Source organism: Lottia gigantea (assembly GCF_000327385.1).
Source record: "Lottia gigantea unplaced genomic scaffold LOTGIsca_59, whole genome shotgun sequence".
Classification (NCBI taxonomy): domain Eukaryota; kingdom Metazoa; phylum Mollusca; class Gastropoda; family Lottiidae; genus Lottia; species Lottia gigantea.
In genome coordinates, this window is record NW_008710013.1 from 1,291,205 (window position 1) to 1,304,660 (window position 13,456).

At 33.5% G+C, this 13,456-nt stretch overlaps 1 protein-coding gene across 1 annotated transcript; it reads right to left on the reverse strand.

Moving 5' to 3' along the window:
• Positions 1–4,065: 4,065 nt before the first annotated feature.
• LOTGIDRAFT_166607 (hypothetical protein) lies at positions 4,066–7,156 on the reverse strand (the record flags this gene model as incomplete). Its single annotated transcript, XM_009063671.1, has 3 exons — positions 4,066–4,488; positions 4,781–5,310; positions 6,922–7,156. The coding sequence occupies 3 exons, from the start codon at positions 7,154–7,156 to the stop codon at positions 4,066–4,068; spliced, it is 1,188 nt and encodes a 395-aa protein (XP_009061919.1).
• Between the last annotated feature and the right edge of the window lie 6,300 nt (positions 7,157–13,456).

Below are 13,456 nucleotides of genomic sequence, written 5' to 3' on the forward strand. Positions count from 1 at the left end.
GCTGCGCATGCGCAGAAGTGAAATGCGTCATATCCGAAAAGAAATATAACTGCCATCTCAAAAACCGGATCAAACTGGATGCGCTATATCAGAAAACTCATATACTACTTCCACTGTCTTCAACCAGAGATTCGGCTTAGCTAAAGTATTTGAACTTGAAAAGCTATACACCAATTTACAACAAGACAAATAAATTCAATATATTTATTTGGCGATTGGGGACTACACATGTAAAATACATAAATGAACATAACAGTAAAATAAGGAAACTGCTGTTGATTTGGTTACATTGGTACAGAAAGACTAGACTTGCACGCAACTGACAGTTCCTTGGATTGAATGCTGGAAGAGCTTGTATTTGCACAGTTCTCGAAGAGAACAAAGTTAGATGAGACGTTGTGAGTATGGAAGGCCGAACAGCCCAATATTAAGACGTCTTAATTCTTAATCCCTCGTCTTTCATTTGTTCACCAAAATCAACATTTGTTTCACAAAATCAACATTTGTTCACCAAAATCAACATTTGTTCACCAAAATCAACATTTGTTAACCAAAATCAACATTTGTTCACCAAAATCAACATTATTTTGTTCTTAATCAATTATTTGTATAGTTATATTTTGTATAAGCATAATTCTACTTTATTAAAATATTAAATACAGTAGTTACTAATTATGTATTACTACTTAGTGTTCTCAATTTGGATACAAGTTTCACTTGACATTTCTTCAATAACAAATCATCAGTAACAAATATTCAAATACAAATCTTGCCCAACAAATCTTACCTAACATTTCTCGAAATAGATTTCTTGAATATAAAAAGCGCCATCTGTCTTCATAATTGTGCGCTTTCTCGCCTTTTTCCTGTTTTATTTTTACCCTCGCTTTCTCGCCTTTTTCCCCCGCTTTGTCGTCTATCGTTTTCTCGTGGGCGAGAAGTCGAGGGTAATATGGCTGCCATACTTACGTGATTTGATCTTCTTTCATGAATTTTACTTTTTATTTAAAGTTAGCGGTGGGGTGGAGTCAAAATCCTGACGTACTATAGAACGTGTACCAACCCTCGACCCCAAGACGGTGGGAAGGATTGTGGAAGACAAGATGACTGACGAAGATGTTTGCAATGAATATCCTTGTCCAGGTCTGTTCAGGTGAGTTCCTTCTTAAATCGAAAGAAGCTTAGATTGGAAACCTCAAAATTTCAGTGCCAGATACGAGATGTCTGTTTTCAAACATTAGTAGCCATTGTTGGTATTTTCTCCTGGATTGTGGCCTCTACATCACCAAAATCTTATTAATAGAATTCGAGTGACGAGAGATTGGTCAGAGATTTTTTGTCGCCGATTAGACTCTTGAGTAAAATCTCGCGTGTGCCCTTGTTTCCTGTAGTTTTGTCGTCTGCAATCAGATTCTTTTTCCTTTCAATTACATGCTCCACACGTGATTATCGATATGGTAGAAAACGACAGACTGGAGATTATTGTATCCTCGTATGCCCGTACAGTCTGCAAAACTCTTGACATGTCGGCGACAAAAACCTCCGACCAAGACCGTTCGTGTGCCAACTCCTTAACTCGTCCCAAATCTTGAAATCATAGTTCTAATCACACAAGTGGGTGGAGCTGGCGATGCCGAGCAATGCTCACACAATCGGAGCTACCTATATCACTAAGGGGTTTATCAATTCAGCATCTCTTTCAGAGAGTCCACATCTTCTTTCATACCATAAAAGTATTTAGTTTTACTTTCCCTTCTTACCTTACTTACCATTAGACAAACGTTGGATTGTTCACCCACCAACAGGGAACGTGAACTGGTATTAGACCGTCGTGAGACCGGTTAGTTTTACCCTGTAGTTTTTGTATATTTATATCATGATCATACTAAGATCATTCTTTTATTTTGTATCTGTTAATGGTGAATGGACCGAGTTCACGGTGTGGGAAGATGAGGGCGAATGCGTGGTTGGGGTAATAAGGGGCAGTCCCAGGGTACGGTGGATCTGACTGTGAGGGAACAAATTGTTCAGTGCAACATAGCTGCTTGTTGGGATTAGTAGATCTGTTAATTGATCCCGTGGGGACATTCTTAGGGATACGTGGAAGTAAAGTTTTTTTTAGACTTTGTCCTGATTTTCTGTTTTGGCAACGTTATCTTGGAGAAATTGTTTTGACACCTCAATTGTTATGCTTCTCGAGACCCTTTCCAGTATCACCTACAGCATGCTTCCAATCTGTATAGCCTTCAGTGATGAATTTTTATTCACCCGCAGATTTATTGTGAAACACCGGACATGGAAATCAAAAAGGGGCGCCCCTTGACACTGAATACTCCAGCCATGGAAATCGATCATACCAGCAGTAACTAAAATGGCGACCAGACTTCGCTGGAAATTTTATTCTCGGTTTCTTTGGAACGTCTTCTTTTCCAATGTCACCTGGTACTCCTGTCTTTTCAGAGCATCTTGGTACTGCATCCGTTGTGTTGCCCGCTGTGGTTTTGATACCATTGTCAGTCGTAGTAGTGTCGGAACCATCAAGCAATTTGTCTTTTTTGATCAAATATTTATCCATTTTTCCTACGTTTGGTTGTTTGATTCATATGAATACAATTTAGGATAATATATGTCTATTAGTATTTATAATCAACCAATCAAATCTTTTGAATTTTGAGACGCGACAGATTTACAATCCAGTATCAGACCAATAATTTTGTTACCACTGCAGCCTTTTTATGATTTTCAACGAACTAAATTGTATCAAATTATCTATTCTAATGTAATTAAATTTAAAAATGTTATGAAAAGCTATGATGTCTGGTTTTATCCTCAGCTAAGTATAAACAGCAAGATATTTAAGAACAGTTCTTAAGTAGGTCTACAGATAGGAATACTAAGGGCCGTATGCAGCGCTTTAAGTTGAACTTTGGCTAAAGTCGAACTTTACAAAGATAGGATTAAGGCTTTCATTTTCTACATTTGATAGTCAAATTTAAGCACGACTTTCGTAAAGATCGACCGATGCATACCTAAAGTTCGATTTAAGTCTAACTTTAGCCAAAGTTTAGGTAAAGTACGAGCGCTGCATATTGCCCTTAGTATTTTATTGAACCATTTCGCATAACGCAGCCCTGAAAGCCATAACCTTATTTTTCGTTACGTATAATCAAAATATCGAAATACTCATCATATGATCGACGATGCAAGAGCAGCTGACTGGTGCACTTACTCCACCATAAAATGCCTGACCAGAATGACCACTGTTGGCTATTCACTCAGGTTAAGTCAAAAGTTTAATTTGACGAACTTTCACGAAGGCTGTCGTTATACAGTGGCTATATTAACAATAAATTTTAATTAGACTGTGCTTTGAAGCCTTCAGAATAAGTAGCAGACATATTTCATTACAATTTGGCGTTTATTTGGCTAAATTCTGCACATTGCTTTTCTTACCCCTTACAAAAAGCTTACGTAAACGTTTTAATTAGTTACGACGATAAAAACGAACTATTGGATTTTTTTGGGGGGTTAAAATGTTTAGATATTGCTAATTGTTCATTGCCTCAACTACAAGGCCATGAGCTCTTACTCAGGTAGTTGAGCCACTGTAAATATTTACAACCTCGTTGTCGAGACCTCTGATTAATAGCTTACAATCCAACCAAATCACTGTATAATACAAACTTCCGCGATACAAGAAAGGATGGCGGCTATGGCAGCTGAGTCACGGTAAAAACCGAAGGTCGTAATGGCTTAAAATTGTTAAATTTTGCACAAAAATATCTATTAAATCTTTATGACGAGAATAGAGATCATCCACATTCAAAACTAATCTGCTTACTCTGGATTTCGAAACAACTTTGCGACAACTAAAAAGCATATATCCGATATTTGCAACAGGCAATATATACATATAAATAAAAGTAAATTTATTTGATGGTCATAAGATAATCTCTATTGACTATAAAATGGATCATTAAATGAAAGGCTAAAGGTCTACATTTCTGTCATTGTGGAAAAAATTCAAATCAAAATGGATTTAGTTTAAAACAAATGGAAATATTCTTATGGTGTATCTTCGTTTTCGTGATTTTTCAGATTAATATTTAAATCTGCTACTTTCGACGGACTAAGAAATAATTTGTCATTACTTGGTGTAATTTCAACATCATTTGCTGACTCTGTATCTAGTTTCTTAGCTTCAGATGAACAAGAGGGTTCTTGTTTGGAATTGTACGTGTTTAATGTCTGTTTATCTACGAATGAATTAGCTTGACGAGAACGATCTTTCTGCGTGATTGTGCTTTCAAGAGGCGAAACATGTGACTTCCGAAAACGTTTGAATGTTGACATAAACGCCTCACGGAAGTTACGATTATAAATAGCGTAAAGAATAACATTATATGCAGTACTGAAGGCAGCCAAAATAATCCTTAGAACATTAATTGGACCGCTGTAGGCTTCAGAATCATCCTTTCCGGAAATTTTCTAAAAAAGAGAAACAATTTGTTAAATTTGACAATAACTTCAATCTTTGATAATAATATCAGTATTTTGTCCATGCAGCAAACCCAAGCGATGGTGGAATATGAAATCCTTATGAATTTAAATAAGGTCTAAAATCATTTTGGAATATCTGATTCGATTTCGTAAGGCGATGGGTGAAAGCATATGAATCGAACAACCGTATAGCTGTAATAACCACGGTAAATGAAAAAGAAATTAGATTGGTAACTACAATATTTATACACATACTGCCTTAATTTTATAACATACTTACTGCTATTATAAGAATGATAAAGTAAGGTAACCAAGCTACTACAAAGAAAGCTGCCACTAGAATTAGCATCTTAATAACCTGCAATCGATGTTTCCTTTGTGATTTATTCCTCGCAGATTCAACTTCGTGTTTCATCTCTTCTTTACTTTTCCAGAAATAGCGAAATATCTGGCTGTAGTTATACATGAGCAATATAAGAGGTATTACATACGATACAATAAGTATCATAAAGCCATTGGATATAGAATAAACTAGAGGAAAATGTTCATCAAGTCGTCCACAGCTGTATCGTGTCACATTGCCGTCCAAAAACGTGTATTCTTTATATTCAAATATCGTTGGTATGCAGATAACAAACGACATAATCCAAATAGCAGGCACGCTCTTCAATATAACTGGAATTGGTTTGGGTGGCTCTAAATTCAGAACTAAAGCTCCTCGTCGTTCAAATGCTATAGCTACCAGTGTGTATATTGAACCAGTAATCAGTAAAATTGGTGTGACATTAACGAAGCGACAGAGGAAATCACCTGAAAAGACATAAAGGCGAACTTCACATATCAGAGGAACTGTGGATCAACAATATTTCCTCTTTTGGAAGTAGGAACACGCCCTTGTAGGTATAAATATTATAGAATCACTATAATGGTATATTATCAATAACAATCAATCTTAGAAATCTCACATACGACGGAATTATTGAAATACTTCTATATAAAGATTCGTGTATCATTATATTAATATTCTGTTCATAAGCAAATGAAGCTTAATAAAAAAAAACAATAACTACAGGCTTTCACAAAAGAAGTATATATGAGACTGCTGGTCGGCTTTCTTCTCGATTTTAAAAATAAGTAAATCTAATTTACAATATTGCCGAGAAAATATGAAATTAAACTTTATTCACGATGAACATGTTGATGGCTTCAGAAGCTTTATCAAACCACTTTTGTGTTTCTAACAATATTTATGTGGTTGACCTAAAATAATTACTTTGACATAAACCTTTCTTTAACGACATCGCAAAATTGTATCTTGCTCATTTTCAACACCAAAATCTTCCAAGATTCCAAGAATGTAAAGAGCGTACTAAGTTTTGTCATGATGAAATCACACGTTTTACCCAGTTTCATTCCAATCATATCAAAACTGTACTCTCTATCACGTTCCCTAGCCAAATTTGGGTCCAGCAAGGTTAATAACTCGTGATAAGCGAATTCATCCCATTAATATACCTAAGTGTTCATCAGAAATTGTGTTCGGACGTCCACTTGGTAAAATAATCATAATTGCTTCACTTTTTCCCCAATGTCTTCTTTTATAACGCCACACAAATATTCTTAAGCACGTAGCCCTTTTTAAAAGCCTGTAAAATTTAAAAGAAACTGCTGCCCAAAAATTTAGTTTCGGAAAGGTCATCATTATTTTTTTTCTGAAAAAATATCTCATATGAAAAAATAGATTTTGACATCTTTATGTTGAATTGATTCAGAACCTTTTATTCTACGTAAGCTTTTATATTATATTATATATGTATTTTATAAGCTCAGTACAATATCATGTGAATGATACGCTTATTGATTCGAAAAAAGCCATTTACAAGCGTTTGCTATGAATATACATAAATTCATTTTAAACTTAAAATTAAACGAAATGACATAACAACTTAATTAAGTTAGATCAACTAATTATTTTTCATGTGTATCAGATACACTATTTTGATATTCTTTCAGACGTTATTCTATAAAATTTCATTCATGTCCTCATTCATACTTACTGTGATATTCCTGAACAAATTTCATAGCTCAAAGGAAATGATGTGTTCTAAAAGAACCAATATATAATATACATATTTCGAAAAGCGAATTTTTCCTCTCTTTTTGGACTTGTTAACCATTGCATGCAATACAATGTGCAATATTGAAAATGTTGCCGGGAAAGCTTCGATTTTTCGATAGTTTGGAAGTTTTTTAACCGAACTTTTCTAAATAAAGCAAGATGCTTCAACATGGCGAAGTATTTAAGAGACAATAAAACACAATAGCGATTGGGGAATATTTAGTCTCAAAATCAATTGAATCCATCTTATTGGTTCAATTCGATTTTTGCTCATTAAGTTCCCGTAAAAATAGTCTACGTACCTTCAAAATAATCTTCTGTATGAGATAGGTCGTGTAGATTTTGTGGCAGGACGACGCCTGCCAGTAGAATATCACTAATTGATAGATTACAAATAAACAAGTTTGTGATGTTTCTTAATTTCGGTGTTTTGATCATTATAATGATGACAGTAATATTACTGACTATGGAGAAAACTAAAACTAGAGTTATAATTGCTATAAAGAAAGCCTCTACAGCAGTCAGACCCTCGGCCATAGTGAGAAATTCTGCAACTCTTTACTTCTTCTTCGGTATGTAAATTATCATCCGAGTATTACCAAAAGTAAAGATCACTGATTTTCCAAATATAGTACTTCACAGCGATTTTGCAAGACAAGACACTACATATATCATGTTTTGTACCTAAGTTATCAATGATATCCTTTTTAGCACTTTCTCCGTAAATTTCTCTTTTAGAATAAAATTACAGTGTTATTTGGAAAAAAAAAGTCAATTGAAATCAAGAATATTTCAGCGAAAGATGTTAAATTGGAAACGCTCCTGATAATTAGGCTATATTTTTCACTATTCCAAAAGCATGACAGTATCTCTATGTTTAGTTGATGGAACGGTTGATATGTAATGTAACATGCACTGTTGTAGTATTGTCCATTTGCGAAATATCTCACTCACAAATTATTCTTCAAAATAGTAGGCATTTAACTTTCTGGTTCGATTAGGAGGTTGACAATATGAAATATTTTTCTGCTTGTAGTTATAATGATGGTTTCAACGTACTTTCGATTGAATCTTGGTCCACTGATATACTATTTTCTTTTAATTGAATTGTTCTTTTGAAAATCGGTTTAGAATACACCTTAGCCTTCAATCTCTCACACTATACTGTGTTTCTCTTGTACCATTTACTGAGTAAAAACAGTACGGTATCTATTTCCCATCACAGAAACCTTTCAATGAACTCTTAGTTTTCATTCTGTTATCCCTATCTGGTTATGATTAAAAACTGAGTCAATATGTATTCTTATACTAGTCGCAGATATTGTATGGCTTATTTCACGCGACTTTTATCTGTATATCAAATCATAATCCCAGGAATCCTATTATCAAAGGCAATGACTGCTTAAATATATATTTCATAAAGCACCAAGCCATTATACGCTTAGTTCAAACAGCAATCCTTTTAATTGAAGAAATTTGAAAGTCGAAATAATGTGGTATCAATATGGCTATAAAATCGAGAATCATAAGATATAAGAAGTGCAAAAAACTGTATGATTTCATGATTATACATGTACATACTAAATTGTACAAACTCTCAAGTTTTCAATCTGGTAAAACGATTGCTTAACAGTGTGTGCGAATTTCAGCATTTCGAACAGCCGTCTGTGAGTCGTATTTACCCCAAATTAAATTATAATTTGGCGAAATACTGCTGAGATTTTTCTGATAGTCAGGTTACCTTCAATGTTCAGATTTGAGAAATGTGATATGTTTTACACAAAATCATGTTATTCAGTCTGTTTGAATATTCCGTAATTTTCTTATTTTTTTTATTTTCGAATCAATGGCTGTTAATGTGGACAAAATTGTCCGCAAGGTCATTCTTCAACTTATTCAAAGACAACTTTGACTTTTGACCTTTATTGATCGGTCACTCATTGGAATTCTGGTTCTTCTTTTTCTTTCTGTTCATGTAAGTAATAGCATTTTTATTTTCATGAATGAAAATAAGGGAACCCATCTTTAAGTAAATCTAAAATCTCTGTATCTGGTCAATCAGAACACGGATATCGAACAAAATAATGCCTTATGCACGGCGTAAAAATCAAATACGCGTTTTCAGGAATGTCCAATTTCTTAATTTTTTCAACAAAATCGGCTTTGTCTTTCAGATAAGGAGGATGTTTGCATGCTAGCGGAAACAAACAGAAATCGATGTATTCTGAAACTCGGTATTATTCGCTAGAACAATTAGAAATGATTGGTCTACCTTGTGAATTGTGTTGACAACGGACCACTCAGTTTCGGGATTTTTATGAATTTTCAGAAGCGTGTAAATGTGTCGTTGGCGAAACTCGGTGGACGCGGAAAGGTATTGCTTTTCTGAAATTAATTTCTTTTTTACCAAATTTTGTAGAATATTGTTTATTTCTCGCACAGTTTCCTTAAAAATAGGTGTATCAAGCTGACGACAGTGATTTGGATTGTTCAACTTTTTATCAATTTCAAAAATGTATTCATCGCGATTTGGTGTGAGTGTTTGTAATCACCCAAACATGAACCCTATTTAAAATCAAAAATATTTAGTATGAGTTATTGCCCTTGTTGTTCAAAAGCATAGAGGTAATGCTATTATTGTCAAACTTTTAGCTTGTAAACACTCTAGAAGGCACGATTCTTGATAGATTTTGACGAAACTTGATGTGAGTGTTTGTAATCACGCATTTTGACTATCAGAAAATCGAAACATCGAATTTTTGAGGAAACCTGGTGAATGTTTGAAGTCACCTAAGTATCAAAAATATTTTATGAGTTAATGCCCTTGTGCACGGGAAACACGTTCAAAAAATTGCCTGTAAACGCGTTAGAAGGCACAATTCTCGATTGTGACGAAACTTGGTGAAATTGATTATTACCACCCATGGATGAACCTTATTGAAAATAATGCCATGATTTGTCAAAACTCCGGCAAGATTGGAGCCTTTAAATGTTTACGAGCTAAAAATTGAACGCATTTCCAAGAACAAGGGCAGTAACTCATTAAATATTCTTCAGGGTTCATCCTTGGGTGAAACCAAGTTTCGCCAAAATCTGCCAAGAATTGTGCCTTCTAGAGTGTTTACGAGCAATTGTGGAAGGACAATTGTGTTTACGAGCTAAAACACGTTTTCAAAACAACTATTTTTTCTATTTTTTTTTCTTGAATATTCAACAGGGTTCATCCTTGAGTGATTACAAACACTCATACCAAGTTTTGTCAAAATCCGTAAAGAATTGTGTTTACGAGCAATTTGTGGACAGACGGACATTTATACATGAGCAAAATACCACATGCAAGGAACAACAGCAAAACTCATTATTTTGAAGGAATATGTGTTACATTCTTTCGAAATTAATGTGGTATGATTTTTTGATTTTTTTTTAAAAAATCGTAAGAGAAAATCTCTTACTGACTTTTGAATACCGTCATCCATATTCCACAAGTATAGTTGAGAAGTGACAACAACTTCTGACCTTCACAACAAGTTGCATTAAGTAAATAAGCCAGGTTATGAATCTCGAGTTGATATTCCAATAGATGATAATATTAGTTTAACGTACAGGCATTAAAACCTATTATTCTCTATAATTATGGATTATTGATATACGAGGAGAGAAGAGGACTTACATATGATTAATGACGTTTAATTTATTTAATTATCTCTACTGATACTCTTTCCAGATGAGACAGTGGTCGATTAGGAGATAAAAAGACTTATTATCATTTTTATATTACTTAATCATAATAATCATAAAATCAATTAAATTATATTTACAATCGAGAAAAATGTTTTCATGTTCAAAACAGGAATATTTGAATTCATTTTTATTCCATAGCTTTACTTTCGTTTAGTATAAGTACATCACGATTGCTCAGTGATGGTGAGAATATTTGCCCCAAATAATTCGTTATTAGTCGATTGTTATTAGTTTTGATTAAGAAAATTAAGTAAAACAATATTTACATGCTCAAGCTTCTGGAACATCTGATAATTCGGGAGTTCACATAGCTAATATTGTATATTTGATATAATATATGTACATTACATAGGTAAACACACATTTTTATCTTACTCCAAATTATTTTCTTACAGTCTAGTTAAAATTTAACCAAACATTTTGCTTTGCTTTTTTTATTAACTTTTATTTATAATTTAGCTTTAGTGTTGAACCCGCCAGAGGGAAAGAACATTCTGAAAATTTTGCCTTGAAATATGCATTTTGAAGTTTATTTGGATAAATATGTAACGTTTATTTCGGTAAAAGATCTATAAATTGCGGGTGGTCATCACTATACATTTATCCTGGGACTAAAGAGCAATAATTTAGATTTTTCCTATAGATGTTTATCCATTAAAAAAAGTATTAGGTCTATGCTAAAAGCGAGGTAAAAGTCATTCATATCCATCCTGAGCACCTGATGTTACTTTATGATTGGCTTAAGTCTCTTTCTAGTTAGGCTGTGATGCAATTTTTTCCAAACAGAACAATTACCATTGAACAAACAGAGCTATTGTTTGCATAGAAGTTAATTGGCAATTATCGGAAGAAAACATTAAAGTTCCACATGAAACTGATATCAAAGGAAAGTAAAAAAGAGATTTTATAATCATTCCAATCACATATATTAAGTAAAGATTGATTGATTTCTATAAATATACCAGTCTCAAGGACTAGGTCGTTGGTGTTAACGGGAAGTGTATTTTGATAAGAGTCCATGTAAACCTAAAGCATCAGGTGATAAAACTATCGAGTACAGCATACCAACAGGTTGTACCAAACATTATCTATGATCAGGATACCAACTTTACAACACATCCTGGCAACTTCTTAATGAAGGCCTTGTAATTACACAATTAGACAAATTCTCTCTAAAGGATGCTTTATATATTTCGACTTGTATATGATAAATATTTGTCATCCGGATTGCAAGTTTTGTTCTTATTATATCCGATTTGATATCAACTTTGTCTGTAAATTGAACCAACCAAGCAAGCAACCTTTGTAAATATTGTCTTACATCTCTGTGAGAGTTCATCATAAGTATGTAAATTATTTGAACCTGTATATAATACTCACTATGAGAGTTCAGTAAACAGTGAATATGTAACTGGTAATTAAAGTAAATCGGGTGGTCGGAAAAAAACGATAACACTTTTCAGGTTAGGATTGTTCATGAAGTATCAAAGCTACAGTCTTAGCCTCATAATTATTGATATATGAAACATCTTTTCACAAAAAATCCTCTTTGAAATGGCAGCATTTTTAATTATTTTGTAATTTTACTTTTTATTTAATCTCATCTTGTATTTAATCGAACAAGCTATGTAACTTCCATTTTCTCATTGATGCTCTTCCCATGTTACAATTATCTTCAGGATTTCATCAAGAAGTATTTCATACCATTGGTTTCTAATTCTGTCCTTCAATGCCTGTTTCCTGTTCCTGTAAACTTTCCGAACTTGAGAGTCCTGCACACTGAAGCTTTTATATTGCAATCGGGAGATGGGTGAGGGGTTGGTCATTCATCTTTTTATATTAGATTCCCAAGATTTCTTAATCCACTGGCAATTTGGAAAAAGAGTCTATGGGCAGTGTGGACTGAAAATTTTGACTTTTTGTCATTAATGGTTAGTAAAATTACAATGATGAATTTCGGCATTGAAATATTTGATCAGAAATTTAAAAAATGTTGTCAATTTCCAAGTGTTTCAATCTATGAAGTTTATTTTTTTGAAAAGTTGTCTTATATATATATAATTAAGAGGTCAAAATATTATGATCTTAACTTTCATACTTTATTAAAAATCCCGAAATGAAAGTATTATCGTTTTTTCTGAGCCACCCGATATACATGTATTGATTTTACAGAATCAGAAATATGAGAAATTATCGGTTTAATTTTGCAAAGAAATAGCGTTGTTAGCGTTGCATAATAACTAAGCATGTACATGACAATGCATCAATAATTTTCTTTACATTTCAAGCTGATTTCAGCGAGCTTTTATGATCGTTTAAAAATTGTGGGGTATATGATAAAATGAATCCTTTTGAATACAGACCAGATCAAATGTTTAGGGATTGGTGCAGGTATGGGAAATTGATCATACACAGCCTCCCCTGTGTAGTAAGAAGGACTTTATTCCCAGTTGTATAGTTACGGATTTATTATAATCATATAGGTGATGAAGAGAGTGACAAGGGATGGTAATTAATGTGCCACAATAAGCAAGCAGCCCTTATTATTTCAAACTTTTCATTAATATTATCTTCTTCTGATATAATCCTGATTTATGTGACTGATATGACAGCTTAATTAAGACTGTAAGCTTTAACGTTGATATCATAACATGTTCATGAAAATTGATTTCTGACGTTCTGAAAATAGTTGACGATTGATGAAGACAAACACTTTTTATATGTCCACATAGAAATGTGAATTTTAATTGCTGCTGCCCCTGCCCGTAGGTCCGTCTTGTAGATACAATATAGGATACAATTTTCATCTAATCTTAATGAAACTTGGTATGTACGTATGTATTGATGAAATCTCGGTAAAATTCGAATTTGATTATAATCAGATGAGCTGTCCGTCCACAATTGGACGTAAACACTCTATAGAAGGCACATATTTTCATTAAAAGTTGAACTTTATTGAAATATTTGATATATCATCGAGTCATTGCCCTTGTTCTGGAAAACGCGATTAGTTTTAGCTAGTAAACACTAAAAGGAACAGCCCTTGAGAGATTTTGACGAAACTGGGTGAAATTGGTCATTATCAGAGCTGTTCCT